The 21603-nt window shown below is 38.8% G+C and overlaps 1 protein-coding gene across 4 annotated transcripts in view; it reads right to left on the bottom strand.

Moving 5' to 3' along the window:
- Positions 1-2165: 2165 nt before the first annotated feature.
- Positions 2166-21603, bottom strand: part of Usp7 (Ubiquitin-specific protease 7) — a 39424-nt gene continuing 19986 nt past the window's right edge. For 2 of the 4 annotated variants that reach the window (XM_067102564.1, XM_067102566.1), the window contains exons 11-22: positions 15944-16225; positions 15335-15469; positions 14703-14813; positions 13866-14049; positions 13528-13655; positions 13109-13231; positions 12095-12240; positions 11526-11679; positions 10011-10147; positions 5827-6115; positions 5101-5194; positions 2166-4958 (exon numbers count right to left, since the gene is read on the bottom strand). In XM_067102564.1, the coding sequence (XP_066958665.1) occupies positions 4855-4958; positions 5101-5194; positions 5827-6115; positions 10011-10147; positions 11526-11679; positions 12095-12240; positions 13109-13231; positions 13528-13655; positions 13866-14049; positions 14703-14813; positions 15335-15469; positions 15944-16225 (1887 nt within the window). In that variant the 3' untranslated portion in view covers positions 2166-4854. The remainder of the gene's footprint in view (positions 4959-5100; positions 5195-5826; positions 6116-10010; positions 10148-11525; positions 11680-12094; positions 12241-13108; positions 13232-13527; positions 13656-13865; positions 14050-14702; positions 14814-15334; positions 15470-15943; positions 16226-21603) is intronic. The other 2 variants (XM_067102565.1, XM_067102568.1) reach the window with 1 other exon arrangement.

Raw genomic sequence — 21603 nt, 5'->3', positions numbered from 1 at the left:
GCAGTGTGTGTGTGTGTATGTATGAAATATGCGTTTTTATCATAATTTAATCAGTTAAATTTTGTTAATAGATTCTATGTTCTTTATCTAAACCAAATCTATCAGCAGTTTTATTCCAAACGAGCTTGTGCTCACTGAAGTTAAAAAATAATTGTAAAAATATTATTAGTTTGTAAATATATAAACTGACTTTGATGGGTTACGCATGTATCGAAAATGGTTACACGGCTATTACCAAGAACATGTAATGTTGTCAGGATACTGAAATAGACTGAATCATTACCAATTTTTCTTACCTGAATAGTAAGTGTCACCTTTTAGAGCTAGGTCAATTAGAGGCAGACCAAGTGTCACCTTTTGAAGCCAGGCCGAGTAGCACATTTTAGAGTCAGACCAAGTAACACCTTTTAGAGCCAGGCAGTGTCACATTTTAAAGCCAGGCTTACTGCAACCTTTTAGAACCAGGGAAAGTGTCACCTTTTGGAGCCAAACCTAAGCAGCCAGGCCTAGTGTCACCTTTTGTGCGTTATATCATCCCTTTGCGTTGGATACAATAAAAACCTTTGAAATCCACCTACTTGTACCCTAGTTTCAATTCCCTTGCATGAATACCTCTTTGCTTATTTAATGTATTTTCATCTGTATTGGCATTTACTATTGTAGTACTGGTTGTCAGTTGATCTACAGGATGCACAATTGAGGTCATTGACTTTTTTTTTCTCAATGTGCACACCTTGAGCAGTTTTTACATTGTAGGTGGTTTGGGAATATCAGGCAAAAATGTTCCATTTTGCTAAAAATTATTTCTAATTGTAGGGTTAGCCATTAAATGGCTTTTGTTACTTGTAATGATATTTCCTCATACATATTTCTACCCAATACCCGACAAAACCAGTTTTGGCCCATGGGAGGCAGGGGCATATCACTTTCTGTTTATCAAGTTCGTAATGGCCTAAATCACAAGTTGAAGGATTTTAAATCATTATTGGTGCTTTTCTTGCTACTGCCTCTGGGCAGGATGCATCAAACCTTCAATTTGCCTGAACTATTTCACAAATGGTCAGGGAACATTACAAACCAATGGCTTTACTTATCTCATAGTTATTCCTTTACAAAAATAAACGATGACAATGCATCAAGAAGTTCTTTATATGTTCCAGCCTCTCCAACATTGCTTCCTTCTCTTATTAATCAAACAAAAGTTCCCTTTACTATTAAAACTCAACAAGTATTCTCAATATTTAAAATTCTCCAAAATACAGTCCTATATTCATGGGTTTATTTTCCAGTCCCTGAGAATGGAGGAGTTGACCAACCTTTAAGCTAGGTTAATAGCAACTGGTGATTTTGGTATCCAGTCCAAGTTATTACTGACTAGTTATCAGTTAATATATAAGGCAAAAATACATGCCAATAGTCTTTTCTTCTTCCTATGGTTAAAACCATGAGTAACAAATACTTTAGTCTGACAAACATTTGTATACAGTTTAGTTTTGCGCTACACATACTGTCTTTGTAACAGTACTTCAAGTCTTCATTTCTTATCTTACACAAATTCGTTAATATTCATTTTGTCTCATCCTGTGTAATGTAAGAAAACCTAAACAATACTGGAGACTACTGCAAAATTGTTTCTGGTGAAAACTTAGCTATTAAACTTGAACAGCAAAACCAAGATAAATTATGCACATAAAATTGTTAACATGCAAAATCACACTAACATTTAAGACCACTTTAAATATGATCCCATAAAAAATTTTTCAATTTATATCAAGAGCTATTCCTATATTTTAACAAAATCCTTATCAAGGCCACATTCTTCATCTAGCAAATTAAAATATTCTACTCTATTATGTACCAATACTAAATTTCCTGTGGATAACTACAGCATGAATTCTGTAGCCTTGCTGTAATTTTTCTTAATGAACATGAAGAAAATTATACAGATAATATAAAGAAGCGATTCTCATGAACATAAACAAGACCCTTCATGATGTTCAAGTTATCACTACCTGCAGATTTACCCCACTACAAAATACTTATAGAGTCGTGTTCAGTAAGATGCTCGTGAATTACCAGGATTTACATAGGAAGAGTAAGGAAGTTATTCATGACTGCAAAAAAATTAAGGTCATTTGAAGGTAACCATATAAAAAAAACACACATTAAGGTGAATCTTTTTACACATTATTATTTATGATTGATTTACTTTTATTAACAGAAGTACAGTGTTCAGGCTAAAAAGTGTCCGTGAAAGCATTGGTATTAGCAAGACGATAGTCACTCATCCTCTTGCTCTCATATGAATATTATATAAAGCAGGTATCATGGCTTCTGTAAAATGTAAACATGGACACCCGTAAAAACTAAATTTCTTCAACTGTACAGCATATGAAAGCCTATATTGTAGGGTCAAAAGGAAAGTTCTTGACCAAGTGCCAGTTTCCTCTCACTGAGGCAGTTGCAATGCGGGTAGTGCCCATCTAAGCACGTCCCAAGTCAGCAGCAGCTCGATACACACTGGGAGCTGGATGACCAGTCCTACTTGCTTGACCAGAAAGCATTCTAAGACACCCAAATGAGGAATGTGATGGTGATGGAACATGTGGATGTTTGGTGCATCAAATGAGAAAGATGCTAGAACATGTAAGTGAATACAGTACAGTACATGAATCATATAAAATACTCTTGCATCAGGGCACCAGGAAGGACCGGGAGTTTTCAAAAAGCCAGTCTCTCTGTATTCACTGGGTAAGAAATATACAATATCATGATTCATATCCAACAATTTTTAAAAGTTAAAACCATAAATACTGGATAACTATTTTAGGATGGGGTATTTTTACTCCAGAGGCTTTTGGGACTATTCAAATCTTCATTTTCAATACGGTACTGAATTTAAATGAACACTTTACATATGAAATAAAGACAAGGGAAGGCATGCTATTCTTCGGCATTCACACATACATTCCATTTATCATACTGCAGCTTTCATTGCAATGGAGGATTAATGAACAACTGATCCACTGGGTTCATGCGGACGACCTTACACACACGCTGGGTGGTGGTGGCAACCCCCAGCAGAACATGGATCATTGCCAGACTATCACAGTTACGGTGCAGAGGAAAACTGGTGGGCGGTGACGGTGGTGGTGGTGACGGTGTGCTTGCCTGCCTTCATAGATGCAGTGCCCTCGCATTTTCTATCCTACCATATAACTTTTTTTTTTTTACTACAATACATAGAGAGAGAGAGAGAGAGAGAGAGAGAGAGAGAGAGAGAGAGAGAGAGAGAGAGAGAGAGAGAGAGAGAGAGAGAGTCATTTAAAAGAAACCAATTCAATGAATTTTCCTTTGCATACAGCACTCTATAACAGTTTCATTACATTATTCAAAGAAAAATTTCAAATAGGAAATACATGACATCCTGACACAAAACCTAAAGTACCTTCCAACATACCAACATAAGTACAATAGTGTCTACCCCAGAATATGTGACTGGCAAATTAAAACACATGGGTTGACTACCAACAAACTGAAATGAACATATAAAATGATACACTGAAACCTACACGCTGGTAAAATAATAAGTATGTCTTTTAGAGCCTCCATGCATGTTTTAATCCAAATCCTAAGGGTCCAATACAGCTATATGTAGTGGAGATGAGTACAGATTAACTTGGCCACTATAGTTTTCTTTCATGGCAGATTATGACGTTACCTTTCAATTTTCTGCTGGGTAACAAAGCATATTAATATGTATTATAAATTACCAATCCTGACAGGCTAAAAGATTAACTGACCAAACCTTATAAAACTATAAAGCTAAAGGGTAGAACAATACACAATACAGGCTTCTTACTTTGGCTCAAATATGTAAACATTTCAGTGGCAAAAGTGCTGCACTATCAGGCATTTAACAATATATACTTATATATATATATTTAGACACTGCAAAATGCACACCACAGGACACCTTTCACCACTGGTTAAAAACAAATGAAAACTTATCACTGCCTTTGCTCAGATAATTGTATTGCCTTTTCCTTCTCCATCACATACCAATGTTCCCACTAAGCTAGAGTTTATAGAATACTGCTCGTGGGACATGTGGAGGAAACCATAGTTTAAATGACTGGTGAATGCTGTCAACGGTGCTGCTGCTGCTTCTCTTCACTTACCGTGAGTTCCATGAGTTCTGCACCTCATCATTTCCCCATAAGGTTTCATGTACAGGGCGCAGCAACATCAACTATGTTCAGTCACTCACTGTTTTCAAGATTCGTAGCTCAATTACCTTATCACAGATTATAAAACAAAGTGGCTACGAGTCAGATTAATCTCTTCAAGCACACTGAAAACCTAAACAATCTAAAAAGTTTGACAACAACAACAACCATTAAGAGAAATGCCTTATTTCCAGCAACTGAAAATGCTTCTTCAATAGCTTTATGGTTTAACTGTTTCCACACACACGAGCCCACTGTCAAATGACTCCAGATGCTTCCTTTTCTACTAGCTTAAAATAAATAAATAAAATACATGATGCCATCCCTAGGAGCACTGCACTGGATGACAAAAGCTGCATAAACCATGAATGGATCTGTACTGAGCAACAGATGTCCAGCATTCATGAAGGTTAACAACAGCAGTATACAGACAAGGCCACCTGAGACTGCAGAGAAGGTGGTATAAACAAGACATGTAGATTTCATTACACTTTCAATCTATGGCAGCATAATGTGAGGCACAGCGCACAGTAGCCACATCACACACGCACAAAAGGAAATAACCACCCACTCTATTTGTTTTCCTACTGGCTCCAGTTTGGTTTCACCACAGGCTATCAAAACCTCAATTGTAGATCTTGATTGCCTTTTCTAGGTAGTTGTATCTTGACCGCTTTGGAGCCTTGTTCACATGCTCCAAACCAAGCCAAGGTTTAGCAGGCATGGAAGCTGTTCAAGAACAAAATAAAATGTTAGTTTTATATATATTTATCTTTCTCCAGTACTCATTTTAAAGCTATCCATATATTCCAAGAGCACACAGCCACAAGCGACCATATGACCTTATCAGAAGAGTAAGCTTTGAACTTACTTTGAGAAGGATGTGTTTTGAAGTCCTGTAAGTTGACTACATCATCATCATTAATGAAGGTAGGTCTTCCCATCACGACAATTGCAAACTTGTACTGAAATGGAAAGCAAGCGAATTCAACACTGGAATTCAAAGTTCCCACTTCTTGCATTTTTCTAACCACAGTGTGACTTAGAGGTCCATTTTTTAACTTGAAATCAATAAAAAAAGAAAAGCAAAGGAAATGTTAAATGTTTATTTCACCCAGTTCACAAGCTCTGAATGAATAATGCATAGCCATGGATGTTAATGGCAAATTCAATAAAGGGGCAACATATAATATGTTTAAAGGGTGAAATAGACTGTTCAGGGTTGGGTATGACTATGTCAATACTGGGACAGACAGGAAGTGAATGAACAACTGCAGTATGTGCTACATGGTACCACTAGGTAAAAACTCAAGACAAATAAATGTAAAGGTTTAAAGATTTTCTATGGCTGAAATATATATGAGATTATCCTTACTACCTTTTTAAACACAAAAATAATTTTACACCTTAAGTTTTCATGCACCAAGCTTTACAATCCATACTTCATACTTTGAATATTAAACCTCATTCAGTCCAATCATGGTTTTTAATTCAACAGGAATAAGATTCACATACAACTTTAGAGATCTGTTACTGCCACACCAACTCATAATGAAAGAAACAGCATACTATGCACTTCTAAAAATACAACACTTACCTTTTCAAATTCCTTGTCTGGTACATCCAACTTTTTCTGGATACGTTCACGGACATCTGAGAATCTTTCCCCTTCCTTGATTTTGCAGTGGAATGGGATGCCAAAGGTTGAAAACACCTCTTTATGAAAATGAGCTACAGATATCAATAGCTCATCTTCTGCTATATGCAGTTCATCCTTTGGTATTTCCTCAATACGATAGGATTTCGTTCCTCCGGTACTGAGGGCATCCAAGCTCATGTTCTCACTGATAATGGACCCAATCTTATACGATGCCACATCAACAAGTCTAGAATTACAACAAAAGGAAAAAATTACCAACACCTTTCAGTTTTTAGCTACTCATAATTCCTCTAAATATGTATTCATCTTATGCAAGGCTTTGCAAGTAACAAATGATAATGTTTTAAAGATCATTATAAAATGATACAAAAAACCTTAAAATATAAAACAAAATTATATACCCTTATAATTAAGTCCTCTTGTAAGGTTTTATGTTAGAGAACCTTAAAAAGACGAATTGCAGATAGACAGAGTGGATGGGGTATAGAGGGATGAATAAATTTGTTTGTATTTAGCATTTCCCAACGCTTTGTGAGAGAGAGAGAGAGAGAGAGAGAGAGAGAGAGAGAGAGAGAGAGAGAGAGAGAGAGAGAGTTGAGAGAGAGAGTTCGGTTGTTGGAGTTCGTTTACGGCGCTGTCTGTCTGTCTGTCGGGAGTTTTTTCGGTTTTGGGGAAGTCTTGGGGAGTTGAGGTCCAACCTTGGAAGTGGACGGACAGTTTGTCTGTTTTTTTTTGTATTAACATTAATGGTTCATGTGTCTCTTCTTTTTTTTCGTTCGTTGTTGGTGGAGGGTCGGTTTTAAGTTTTTTGTGGTTTTTGTGTGCTGTGATTGGCGACCGTCGACCTTTATCCATCTCCAACAACCAAAGATCAGGGTGAGTGTTGTGTGTTGTTTTGTTTGTGGGTTAGAATTCCGCCACATTATATTTGGCGCCCAACGTGGGGCAGCTGGTGTTGCAGCTGCAACTGAGATTGGTGGCTGGTAGTGTGACTGGAGGATAGGATGGAAGAGGAACTGGTGAGGTTGAGAGAGGAGAATACGTGGTTGAGGGGTGAGAATGAGAGATTGAGGAGTCAGTTGGAGGAGATGGGGGTAATGCTAAGGAGTGCAAAAGAAGAAATGAAAGGGGAGATGAAAGAGTCAGAAGAGAGGATGGATAAAAAGTTGGAGGGAATGATGAACGGTGTGGAAGAAATGGTGAAAGGTATGTTCAAGGGTGGTTTTGGAGAAGGGGCTGTTGGAGGCAGGTCCTCTGGAACGTGTGAAGGGGCAAGAGAGAAAGAAAAGGAGGAAGAAGTGAATGGAAGCGTGAGTGATGAAAGTGATGTGGAAATAGGAAGTAAGAAACGAGAGAATGAGAGGCAGGGTAAGGAAAAGGGGAATGAAAAGCAAGGGAAGGAACAGAGGGAAAGTAAGGATAAGTCAGGGGAAGAAAAAGGGAAGAAGGGAAAAGGAAAGGAAACTGGTAAGAAGGGTAAGGAAGTGGGAAAGGCAGGAAAGAAGGGAGAGGGTAAAAATAGTACTGATAGTGAGGCGGATGGAGGTGAATGGATAAAAGTGGATAAAAAGAAGGGGAAGAAGAGTGTAATGAGTAAGATGAATGTAAGTGCGGAAGTGGACTCTTTGTATTCGGAAGAGGGTATGAAAGGACAGAGTGGAAGTAGCGAAAGTGAGAGTGAAAGTGAGAAAGAAGTGAGAAAGGCTATGTATGTGAGGGAGGTACCCTGGTGTGAAAGGTATAATGAGTATGGAAGTAGGGATGTGCATGATTTCTTTAGGGAGTATGAAAGGTTTTGTCAGGATAAGTATGGGGAGAGAAAGAGAGTGTGGGCACGAGAATTAGGAGAATATTTGACTGGGTTTTGCTTGATATGTATAGGGTTATTATGAGTGTGGGAGATGTTGAGTATGACAAGGTGAAAGCTAGACTAGTTGAGCAAGCGAGGTGTATGAAAGCGAGTGTTACGTATAAGAGGAAGAATGAATTTGATGAGGCAAGAATGAAAGCTGGGGAAACCTTGTCATTGTATGCTTGTAGGCTGGAGACGTTGGCAAGGAAGAAGTTTGGGGATGATGGGATAGATGAATGTGAGGAGTTAGCACGGAAGTTGTTAGGGACAGTGCCAGATGGAGTTAGAGAATTTGTGAACTTGAAGCGGAAGGAGAAGAAAAGATGGACGAATGAAAGGTTGACTTGGGAGAAATTTTGGAAATTGTAGAAGATTATGAGCTTGACAGGGTTATAAAAGAGAGCAGAAGTGTGAGTGTAAGGGCTGGGGTAGATGAGAGAGTGCCAGAGTTTGGAAGCTTTAGGGATGCAGTGTTGAGGGGCCCAATGAGAATGGCAGATAGTGTAATAGATAGGAGTGTAATAGCAAGTAATGTGGAGGTGCCAGTGAGGATGAATGGTGGGTTTGTAAGGGAACAACGGGTTGGACGGGTTAGGGATAGTAGTGTACAAAGGGGAAGGTCGGTGAGTGGAAGTCGAGCGAAGTGTTTTAGATGTGGAAAGGAAGGACATACAAAGAATGAGTGTAGGTGGGCTTTAGGAGCGTGTTTCGGGTGTGGGCAGTCGGGACATTTGGTAAGAGAGAGTGTACGAAAGATAGGGGTTAAATGCTACAGGTGCGGACAGTGGGTCATATTGCTAATGGTTGTAGGGGTACCCGAGTGAATGTAATATGTGGCAACTGTGGTAAGAATGGGCATTATGCGAGAATGTGTTCAGAACCGAGAGCGAAGTGTGTCGAATGTGCAATGGAAGGGCATGTATCAAGTGTATGTAGACAAAAGAGGGTGACTGTGACAGCGAATTCGGGAAACTGAGTGTGAAGGGGTTCAAATGGGTGGATCCTCCAGGATGCAAGCGGTGTGTGTGATGCATGCGTGAGGGGTTGTTGCATGAGGAGGATCAGCAATTGGTTTTGATAGAGTATGGTAGGAAACGTAAGAAAGGGAAGAACGTAAGTGAACGGAATGGTCGTAAGTTGTGTGATAGGGGTGTGAGTGCCAAAGTGGAAATGAGTGATAAAGCGTGTAATACGGATGAATGGGATGGTATGAATAGAACGTATAGCATATGCGGGTTTGATATAACTGAGTTGACTGAACGTGTAGGGGTGAGTGAACGGTTGGAGGTGAGTGAAAGTGTAAGAGTAAGAGAGCGTAGCAGTGATAGACGAGTGATTGAAAGCATGAATGAATCGTTGCAAGAATTGGAAAGGTCAATGAGCGAATGGGATGGGTTAGTTGAAGAATTGGGGAGGTATTTGGGAACGAGTTAGAGGGTATAGATGAGATTGTGGATGAAATTGAGAGTGGTAATAGTGAAGAAGATAGCGTGAATCTGAGAGAGAATGGAGGAGAAGATGTGAATTTGAATGTTGCTAGAAGAGAGAATGATTCTGAGAGAATGATTGCGTGCCCTGAACGCGATCTAGAGGACCTGCTAGTGAGCATCCGTGGGTGTTGCGAAGGCGATTTGAATGCAGTGTAAAAGGTGTTGGTTGGGAAATGCTAAAAGGGGGAAGAATTATAGAAGGATGAATAAATTTGTTTGTATTTAGCATTTCCCAACGCTTTGTGTGTGTGTGTGTGTGTGTGTGTGTGTGTGTGTGTGTGTGTGTGTGTGTGTGTGAGAGAGAGAGAGAGAGAGAGAGAGAGAGAGAGAGTGTAGTTGTCGTTGTGAGTGGTTCGGTTGTTGGAGTTCGTTTATGGCGCTGTCTGTCTGTCTGTCGGGAGTTTTTTCGGTTTTGGGGAAGTCTTGGGGAGTTGAGGTCCAACCTTGGAAGTGGACGGACAGTTTGTCTGGTTTTTTTTGTATTAACATTAATGGTTCATGTGTCTCTTCTTTTTTTTCGTTCGTTGTTGGTGGAGGGTCGGTTTTAAGTTTTTTGTGGTTTTTGTGTGCTGTGATTGGCGACCGTCGACCTTTATCCATCTCCAACAACCGAAGATCAGGGTGAGTGTTGTGTGTTGTTTTGTTTGTGGGTTAGAATTCCGCCACAGGGGGAAAAAAAAAGTACCTCAGTTGCTGTCACACTACATAAAGTGTTGAGTCCAATTCCTCGGCAGAAAAAGGTTATCAATGACAAAACAACCTTGGAGTCTTTTACCTACCTTAATTTACCAGAACCATTTTCTGAAAGGGTAACTTGCTTCCTGGCTTCATGAAGAAGGTCAGCTACTGTGCCATTTTTATTAGGATACAAAACCAACTCTATTTCCTCCTTCATTTTCTCTCCAACCCATGTACACTGAAAAAGAAATTGCTTCTAGTAACTCCATCTCTTTACTTGCACTAGCTACAGAGCAATATTTAAATCAAGAATATGGATAATCATAAAATCAATTATAAATTGGTGAGAATTTGCAACGCGGAGAAAGATCAAACAGGGTTCTTTAACTATTTCTTTAAGGATTATTAAGAAATTAAGTTTTTATTGCTTAAAACCCCCTTTATACAAGGTAAAAATCACAGTTGTGATGTCTCCAAAGATACCAAGTCTGAAACCTTCAAATATTGAATAGGTAGTAAAATGAGGTGACACTATGCACATGCAAATGTGCACCCCTGATCAGAGGAAAGAACTTAGTCTATTCTTTCGGGGATCTGTATGACAAAAATGAGGGGCTGGGAGGAAGACACTAATGTATGATCAATGTGTTTGCATGAAAAAGAGGTTTTTAATTTATTCATAGCATACTAATCAATTATGACACAAATAACTACTTAGGTGGGAGACTGAACAGAACAGGATCCCATGTAAGATTGATAGATACAAGGTCACTAAGGGAAGAGTACTTTTCTCATGGGTAAGTTAAGGGGAAAAGTAGTTTTCTCATGGGTAGTTGAGGGAAGAGTAGTTTTCTCAAGGGTTGAGTTAAGGGAAAAGTACTGTAGTTTTCTCATGGGTAGTTAGGGGAAGAGTAGTTTTCTCTTGGGAAGAGTTAAAGGTTGAACAACCAGAGAGTAAACCAATGGTCTGTACTTTATACAGGTAACTTGCAAAACAGAGATACTGTACAGCATTTCATCTATTTGTACGGCTTGACCAGCTGCAACTGTCAGCCCGAACAAACATAAACCTATTCCCTTACACTTGAGGACATGGAAGTAAACAAGAGCAAAGGTAGATGCACAGAAACTTATTTAGCAGGGCAGTCATTAGCCGTATGCCACCATCCTCATGGGGAAAGCTAGGAAAGCACTGGTCAACATGAGTGCATCTGTTCATTCATTTACCATTCACTGTCACAGAGACAAACAGAAAAGCCTCGGTCAACTGTTCGATAACCCTATCATACTTACCAGGTTTACCTAGTAAGGATAATATATTCTTAGCATTTTTAACAGACTCAAGCAAGTCCTCTAAGAATCCACAAAACAGCAATCCATTCAAGTTGAGGTGCCACTGTATATATCAGATATTACAGGTTCACTAAACTAATCAAAAAGGCAACCCTCAAAAGGCATTACATACATTTTATGAAAAGTGTGTGAGATTTACAAATGAGAAGATTTTCTATCTGCCAAAAAGGATAAAACAAGCAGTTATAGGCTTGAAAATAACTAAAATAAAAATTCCAGAACCTTCTCCAGTGTAAGATAATTTCAATAATATAAAAACTTACCTTAAATTGTTTTTTATTTTCTAATTCATTTATTCTAATGCTAAGTTGCTGATAAAATATTTTCTTAGGGTAGCGTAGCTTCATACAGACTAGCATATCCTTGAGAGTTCCTTCATATGTACATCTCACCGCATTGCCAGGTCCATCTCGATAGCTGAGAAAAAAATTACCACTTAAAACTTCATGGAAACAGCACCAGAAGTTTAAGTTTACCAACATCAACAAATAAGCAAGTAGAGTCATATCATACCATTTTTCATACTGCAATAAGCCCCTTGAGATTCAGATAACAAATAACAATGATTATGGCTCCCTCCAAATTTAACACCTTGACATGAATCTAATGATTTACAGCAAATAAAGTATATATTACAGTACATCTAAATCATTATAAGTCAACAACCTTTCACCGGACAGCAGCATAACCCGTTCCAATAAATGACTGAATCATAGTGTGAAAACAGCATTTCAAGGTCCATTTAGATGACTGTGCCCAGTTATTCTATTGTCTGTAATGAATGCAAGTTGCTATAGATAAAAGCTGTCTATATCTGCCATTTTATCCTTACCTCTGTGACTTAAAAAATTGTAACAGGTACGGGTCAGTATCTAGACGATGTGCAACAGCCCGGGCCATTTGGTCATAGTTCATTCTCTGGGAAAGCTCCATTGTAAAGCCTGGATCATTGGGCACCGTCTTATCACAGAAAGTTACCTGTTGAGAAAAACTTAGAATTATTCTTCAGCAATGTAAATAGAAAGTTTTTGCTTTACGGTCATCTTGCCTTATCTACATCAACCATTATGGAAATGATATATCAATAACATAAAACGGTTTAACCAGATCAATGAGTCATTTTCAGGTCTACAATAGCTGGGCAGTTAGGAGGGAAGAGGCTAAATGTAATGGAATGGAGAAGAAGCAAACGAAACTACAAATGGGGCACACAGGCACACTACAAAGAAACCTCTGAGACAAAACCCTGTTAAGCAGGTTCCCTAAAAGGGCTTGCTGGACACACCATAGCCAACACTAAAAGGTTATAGCATCCGTTCAGAGAAAATAGAATTTAGGCCAAAGGCCAAGTGCTGGGACCTATGAGGTCATTCAGCGCTGAAACAGAAATTGACAGTATAAAGGTTTGGAAGTTGTAAAAGGAGGAAAACCTCGCAGTTGCACTATGAATCAATTGTTAGGAGAGGGAGGAAAGATGGAAGAAAGAGAACATGAACAGAGGTACAGTAAAAGGAAAGGGGATGCAGCTAGAGGAAGTAATGCAGGCACTAATTCCCATACTGGAAAGATATGAAAACAGAAAGAATTAATTTGAAAAAGGGGACAGTAGAAAGCAATGAAGTCAAGGGGCAAAAAGGACTGCATAAAATGGTCACTTTTAAGTATAGCACTCAATACATCAAGTTACTAAAGCACAAAGATTCTATTTTCTTTTAAATCATTTTATCCTTATCTAAATGTCTCCACTCTCAATCTTTTGTCATTACATCATTACCCTCTACAATCTTTACAGTTAACTTAGGGTTCTTAAGGTTCAAAAAACCCCTTGACAAATGAGGCAACTTACCTCAACCCTGTAGAAGAGGTCTCTAAAGTAGTCTCGGCAGGACGGAAGCTCAAGGCTGGGGTCTTCCAAGAGATCCTCTCGTTGGAATACTATAATGTCTCCGTCCATCAACTCATCTAAAACCTAAAGACAAATGAAAATAAAAATTCAGTACAGTATACAGTTACATGAATCATCTCTCAACTTATGCTGCTAAGCTTTGTGTATAGTGTTTCACTCATATAAAATTTTGTGTGCATAAGCACAATCTAAATAGTAAAATTACTTTAGACTTTCATACCTGTAAAATCCACACAGTAAAAAAAAAATACAATAAAAATAAACCTCTCATTGACCTATCACTGCAATACATTGTATTCATCAAGGTAAGAACTCAACAGTACATTACACCAGTTTCTCATCCTATAAGGGAAACTTACCTTTTCCAGAGGTCGATCAAGATCCGCTAATCTTTCTAGTAGATTAGGCTTTATCTCTTCAAAAAGTGCTAATTCCGTACCCTGGGGTAATCCTGCACGCTCATTCAACATGGGCACCAACTCCTCTGCTCAAGAACAGAAAAAAAAATAATGTCAGTATTTGTTTTACAGAGCAAAACACTTATGGTGATAAGGACTTCAATTTAAAAACAGCAGCACAATCTATACATTACTACTGACAGTGGCCCATTTTAAAAGGCACAACCATCAATTTTACAATTACTACTGTATTATTAATTAAATGGAAATCTAAAGAGCTGTAATAGGTTGATACTCACGGACATTGAAAGAGATGTGCATATAATGATGGCCACAATAATGCAATTTTTTATGGCGTGGATCGTAGTACTTGAAGAAGAGAAGAACATCAGAATCTTTGTCAAATGCTGTTAGAGCTTTTAGACCTGAGTCAGGAGGAACAGTTTCCATGAACACTGTCCATGGATTAGTATTGCCACTTATCTGTAAAAAAATAAATTAATTAAAACATTACTAAAATTCAAGAATTATAACAAAGAACATAGGGACCATGGTATGTATACTTAGATATGCTAAACTTAGGCTTTTTAATCCATAAGCCCAATCCCAAAGGCAGAATTAATCCCAAAATAAAAAGGTATTCCCAACATAAATATAAATAAAAAAATGGACACATTTTACTAATTTTCATACTGCCTACAAACTGGAATTCAACCCAAAGGTTCTAGTCTCTGAAGCTGGATGGGATGATAGGTATGCAACTCAGTAACTATAAAATACTTTGAGTGACCCCAAACTGCATAACCTTCTGTGAAAAATTCAGCTGCTTTTGTGCTGTTGTCTGGGTTGATAAAGGTTTGTGATTCGCAAGGCTTAGTTTTTCCAGGATGCTGTTATTTTCATTAGGATGCCTTGTGGCAATGGCATGAAACTGTTATAAGGATGGATATGGGGATGGGGTGGGTGCAGGTGGAGTTGGGGAGTGAGACTTCATGGGATGTAATCCTAAGAACAATATTGGTGTTGTCTTTCTTCATTACAACAGTTCCTCAATCAAAAAGTAAGACTACTGCTTCTATATTTATTCACAAAAGCAACTCAAGAAAAAAAGGAAATTGATCAAAGACTGTACTTACTTCTATCAAAGGTTTATGAAGGTCTGATTCAAGATCTAATAACGTTGGTCTATTGGTTTGATTGGTCCGGAGATTAAATGGCCAAGGTCGGATTTGTTCTACAGGATATTTCTGAAAATAGAAACAAAAATCAAATACCTAACACATGAAAGGGTAGATTATCCCCACCCTCCAATCATTTCCTCAACATTTACCACCTTTGAAGAGTCATTGAGCTAAGTTTTGTTTGAATGAAATTGAGACAAGTGTTGTCCAGGAACTGAAAAATAAGCCATAAATCTCAGATATAAGGACTTTAAACATAACAAGATGATAAGGGGCGAGAGGAAGTTCAAGTATTAGTTGATGTGGAAGTAACAAGATAAAAACCACAAGGGAGGCCCAGAAAACATGGAGTAAGAAAATAAATGCAAGGCATAAGTCTGATACCAATTCTGTATGGAACTGTACAAATTAAGGAGAATAGAAAGAAATCTCAAGCATCAATTCCCTTAAATGTAAAACATGTAACAACATTTCAAAGTGAATGATAAGGAATAAGAAAAAAAGATATCTATTATTACACGAATATGAAAAAAAGATATCTATTATTACACAAATATATCTTGAAAAACTTTGTTAAAGCAACTTACAAGGCTATCAGCAACCTGCTCTAGAAACTCCTGTAGTGTTGCTGATTTTTTGACCCGGAATGTTCTGTAACTGACTTTGTCAGGGTCATAAAGATCACTTCCTTGATGACCCGAGAATGCATCTTCTAACACAACCTGAAAAGAAAAGCCTCAAATGTTAAATATTTGAAGCACAAGGGAGTACGGCGTTAATAACACAACAGTAAAAAGAAATATATAGACGAAATAAGAACAGAAGATGAAAGCAAAAGAAAGGAGAAAGCAATTATTATGATGTACATCACAAACAGATCATACATCTCATAAACAATTACATAAATCATATAGAAGAAGAGGAACCATGTTGTGGGATAAGGCCTTTATCAGCAATCACACAAGCAGTAAAGGGGCTATGATGGACTAGTGTGATAAAATATCCAAACACTACTTCTTATATTCAAACTTATTGACACACTTCACAATTAACCAAAGGGAAATCCATTATGAAACAACTTGCAGAAAGAGAAGCTGACATGAATTTGAAGTCCTATCTTTAAATACCTTGAACATTAGTTATATTACAGAAAAAAGCTCCACATTTTATCTAAAATGAATGGCACAAGTGCTTACCTGTACACACATATAAAGGTGAGCTTCGTTACGTTCCTTTCGTCGAATCATTTCTATCCTTTTTTCTTCTTGTAAACGATCTATTAACTCCTGGGGAATATCCTCCTCTACAACCTCCTGCAACACCGTTTTTAGGCACGACTCTCGTATATAGACTAACATATATGCATTTGTACAGTGTTTTACCGTCAAATTCATGTCATCTTCATGGCCACCAAAGTTATGGTCAATGGCTTCCTGTTTACTACATCTGGAGACGACATCATCATCAAATTTACACCACTGGAAAAATAACAAAAAAATTCCACGTTAAAACATACAGAAACATGACATTTTCATAATAAACATACAGAAACATGACATTTTCATAATAAAATAAAGTTGTAAGTATATTTACCCAGTAGTTGCATTGCTATTGTTTCGAACCGAACGGCAGTTAGAATTCAAAATTTGCGCCAGTAAAACGAAAAACAATATGGCGGCTAGGAGATACCACTTCTGCACACTGGTGGAGGAGTGAGGAACTACTTTAACACAAAACTTCAGTCGTTTATGGCCTACATTCATGAGAGGGGAGGAGGGAGGGCTTTGATCACGTAACTACTGGGTAAGTATACTTAAAACTTTATTTTATTAAGAAAATGTCATTTTTAAGTATGTAAATTACCCAGCAGTTACATTGCTGATTCCCACACTAAAGGAGGTGGGACCATGGATAGATAGAACTATAATAAATTTGTGTTAATTTTCTTTTACTGGGTAAAAAAAGTGTTGTAAGTTCCTTACCTGTTAAGTGAGCAATCTATACTGATTCTGCCTCTTAAATATGGAGCTCTTCTTAACTGCCAGACGTGGCGAGGGAGCCATGGGACGTCTATAGCAAGTAAATTATCCTTGTGACCTAGAAGGGTTTGTAGGACACGAAGGATGACCAAACAAATGGCCCTCCTCAGGACACAGTACCAACCAAAAAATATAAAACCAATCGATGGGTAGCACCACTAGCCTACACCAAAATTAAACCCCTTAAAAAAACTAGTGACAGAGATACTTCTAAACGCATAGCACCATGTACCCTCAGACTTCCCAGCAGAATCGAAAACCTGCATCAAGGAGAAGGGGACACTATGGAAGGATGCACTTCCCTATCACCTTCACCCAATACTGTGCCAGCCACTACAAAAGGATCTAGGGTACTGCAATATTGTATGTTGTCTCCATATCTTGTAGATAATGCGAGGCGAACACTGACCTACTCTTCCAAAGGTTGCTTGTACAATAGAAGAAAGAAACAAATTGCATCTGAAGGCCACCGCTCATACTTCATGCATTTTAGCTTTCAAAACATTACACTCTGCATCATCCAAATTGTCTTGAGCCTCCACTATTACATTCCGAATAAAGAAAGCCAACACGTTTTCTGAGAGGGGTCGAGAAGGATTCTTAACAGAGCACCAGAGATGGTCCAAGTTACCTCTAATAGACTTGGTCGCTTGAATATAGAACTTGAGTGCTCTAACAGGGCATAAGAGTCTCTCCTTTGATTTGATTTGATTTGATTACAAAATTTAGGCCTTGAAGACCAAGCGCCGGAACCCATCAAGATTATTTAGGGCCGAGTCTCTCCTCTTCTCTGTCAACTAGATCTGTCAGATTACGAATCTCAAACGACCCTGGCCAAGGCCTGGATGGGGTTTCATTCTTGGCCATAAAACCCATATTAAAGGAACAGATATCTTAGTTTAACCAGACCACTGAGCTGGTTAACAGCTCTCCTAGGGCTGGTCCGAAGGATTAGATTTATTTTACGTGGCTAAGAACCAACTGGTTACCTAGCAACGGGACCTACAGCTTATTGTGGAATCCGAACCACATTATGACAAGAAATTAATTTCTATCACCAGAAATAAATTCCTCTAATTCTTCATTGGCCGCTCAGAGAGTCGAATGCTGGGCCAACAGCTACTAGCCGAACGCTCTACCCACCCCTCCAGTGAAGAAGTTCCATTTGCAAAACCTACTATTTTAATTAAGACATGCACTTCACTTATCCTTTTCACTGTACCTAAGGCTACTAAAAATATCGACTTTCTCGTCACCTCCCTCAAAGACACTGTACTGAGAGGATCGAATCTATCATTCCTAAGCCACTTCAGAACCACGTCCAAGTTCCAGCCTATTAATCTTGGTCCTTTCGTCCTCTCCTTATCGAAGGACTTAATTAAATACGACAAATCTTTGTCACCAGACCAATCTAGACCACGGTATCGAAACACCGAGCCCAACAGCCCTGTACCCTTTAATGGTAGAAATTAAGTATATCTTAGTTTAACCAGACCACTGAGCTGGTTAACAGCTCTCCTAGGGCTGGCCCAAAGGATTAGATTTTATTTTATACATACTGTTCTGTATTTATATTGTACTGAATTGAAATGTTTTTAACTTGTAACCGATTTAACTCGCGTATGGTGCGTATCTTCATTTGAGGTATCGTGGCCAATCACTGAGCGTTAATAGTTTTCCCTATCTGCTGCCCGACTAGTAGCTACAGTACGATGCTTTGTATGTTTTTTAGGAAAGAAAAGAACTTGACAAAGGTAAACTTTACAAAGACAAAATCTGAGTTACTGAACAATACTTGTGTTACGTGGCAAATGACATGAGAGAGAGAATTGTCAGTTCCCTCTATGCAGTGTAATTCTATCTGCGAGAGAGAGAGAGAGAGAGAGAGAGAGAGACCTCTAAGAGAGAGAGAGAGAGAGAGAGAGAGAAAGAGAGAGAGAGAGAGAGAGAGAGACCCTCTAAGCACCGTAGTTCTATCTTCGGGGGATTAAAGAGAAGAATTTTGTTTTAAAGCTATATCAATGCAGCTTTGGTAAATATCTTCTGAAACCAAAAAAGAAAACATATGTTTTGGTGCTGAAGATTCTCTGATCAAAGCCAAATCAGTCCTTCAAAAGAAGGCATCGTGCTCACCCCATACAAAATGGGGAAAAAAACACGTTAAAAGAAGAAGAATAAGAAGGAATTCATTTTATTCTTCATGTAACCAGTAAAATACATACACTATTAAAAACTACGTTTTGTATTAAAAACGTACGCACTTATGTCGTCAGCTTCTCTGAGCAAAAGTTCTTTCTCAGACAGACTACAGCTACAACCCGACTGGCTGGCTGGTTGCCATGGAGATCTACTAGCCAATGACAGCCCTCTATTTCTATTCTGTTTATAGAATTATGTCGTGGCGGCACTAATTTTGAACACTGCCATGATCTGGATTATTTGACTGCTGATGGCAAAAAATTACTTAATAATTTGCCTTATATAATTATTTCATGAAAACATGAATTCAATAATAATTTTAACATTAATATAGTGGTTTGAAAAATCCCACAACAGTCTGTTGTGGTGTTGCGTCATCACTTGCGAATTCTATTCCGGAGCGCCCTCAGATTTACGACTGCAAACTGATGACGACATTGGTTGGTAACAATAAAAAACAACCCTCACCAAGAGATATGATGAAATGTATTTCATAGTCTTAGTTATCGTTAAAATTCACAAGTTGAACTACAATCATTGTGCTCATGAATATTTTTACATTTTACGGAATGTTTTTAAAAACAAAATGTGTTAGTGAACTTATGGTCATAATTGTCCCACTATTTTATTACTGATAATATTTGTCACCTCACATTTATTTACCAGTATATCAATATAGATAATAAACTATGATGAATAAATAAATAAAAAAAAGAAAAAATCTTATTCTTCATTTTGGAGACTCCACTTCACTTTTCTTAACAATTATGCGTTTATGTCTCGGCCTAGGCATCTACATTTTCGGCTGAATTCTATCATTTTTATCATGTTTTATTCTTCATTTTTTATCTTTTACCATGCACTTTAATTCAAACATTTCTACATTGGTTTATTATGCATACTCTTTATAAAGAATAGTGAAATATAGTACATATAATCGCCGGTTAACCCAGACTATCAGCTAAGGCGGACACCCTAGCTCCGCTATTAGTCCGTCTTAACGAGGGTTGACTGTAGATAATAGCTGCTTCTTCTTCAAGTACAAGAAAAGATCGGCCACTTGCACTAAAGATAGAAGACGACGACGAAGTCGGACGTACAACTGGCAAAGCAACCGAAGTCTCTCTTGGTCTTTTGGAGGATTGAGACAGTAAGTCCTGCGTAGATTTCTTCTGAAGAGCCGAAGAAATCTCCAACAACAGTTCCTCTGGAAACAGGTGGTTCTTATTACAAGGTGCAAACAACAAGGCTGACCTCTGAATTCTTGACACTCCCTTCGTAAGGAAAGAACACCATAATTCTCTCTTTTTAAGGACGCCTAAAGAAAACAGCAGTCAGTCCGGAAGCAGCGTTGATAACTCCTTGATCTAAAACATTAAGGACTTCCAATGCACCTGTAAACGACTCCTCATTCAAAGAAGAACGTGCAGAAATCTTGCGGCCCAACGCACCAATGGACCAGTCCAAAAAAACTGAGCACCTCAAAAATATGAAAGATGTGCTTCAACAGGTGTCCAGTCAAGCGTAGAAAACACAACCTTCGCCGAATTAAAAGCCGAACATCTCGAAGCGTCGATAAGCCGCTAGAAGTCTCCCTGGGAGGAAACAGAAACCCCCAAAGAGATGGCTTCTCTGGTCTCATAGCAGAGTTGTCTCCAAGACGTCAATCTGGAAGAAGGAAAATAGAAGATAGTCTTGCCCTGCTCCCTCTTCTTAAGGAGCCAAGCATCGATCCGTTTTAGTACTTTCTGTGCCGAAAAAGACAAAATGATCTTCATAAGTGCAAAGCTCTCTTCTTCCAATCCCTCGAGAGAGAAGAGTCCGAAGAGGAAGGCACTACATGAGAGAACGAATCTGGAAAACTCTCGACAAAGAATTTCAAAAGCTTTTTGTAGGCAGTGGAACTGTGACTCTCCTGTTCTATTTCCTCATCACCTTCTTCGTCTGCTTCCCCGTCCGAATGTGTAGAGGAAAAGACTACCAGAGAACGAGTCTTGCACAAAACCCAAAATCTTATCCAACTTCACTTGAATGGAAATCGCCGAAAGGTCCTGAACTTCCTGCTTGAAATACATCTGGCAGACGAGAGGTGAGTTGGCGCCAACAAACGAGTCGAAGCTTCAGGCGCAAGAATGCGCTAATCCTGCTACTGGAGCTCACACGTTACCTCCTCTTCATCATCCAGTCGAAACGACTGCTTTTGCGCCTCCACATCAGGCGAAATCCTGTTACTCTTCTTAGCAGATGTTAATCAGCACCTTGGAGCAAACTCCGGTGCTCCTTCACCGTCTCAGGAAGGCGAAAAAACACCGGAGCCTCCCACCAACTACAACCAGGAGGAAAGAGAAGCATGAACAAGAGTTCGTTTCTTAGGTACTGCCTCAGGCGAGGCACCACGAGACCTTTTAAGTGGGCGAGACTTACCCGAAGGAGACCATTGGCGCCTGGGCGAAGACTCTCCCGTACTCGAAAGGTTCACAAACTCCTCTCTGGAGACGTCTTTCCTAGACGTAGCAAGGGAGCCAGGGGACATCTATAGCAATGGCGCTCCTTAGCGGTCTGGGAGTCGACATCAGATCCACCTGAGGGGGCGACTACCCAGGAGCAGACCCCACTCG

This window comes from Macrobrachium rosenbergii, chromosome 59, assembly GCF_040412425.1.
Source record: "Macrobrachium rosenbergii isolate ZJJX-2024 chromosome 59, ASM4041242v1, whole genome shotgun sequence".
Taxonomy (NCBI): Eukaryota; Metazoa; Arthropoda; class Malacostraca; order Decapoda; family Palaemonidae; genus Macrobrachium; species Macrobrachium rosenbergii.
The sequence above is the reverse complement of the archived record's forward strand: the minus strand, read 5'-3'. Positions and strand labels throughout refer to the sequence as shown.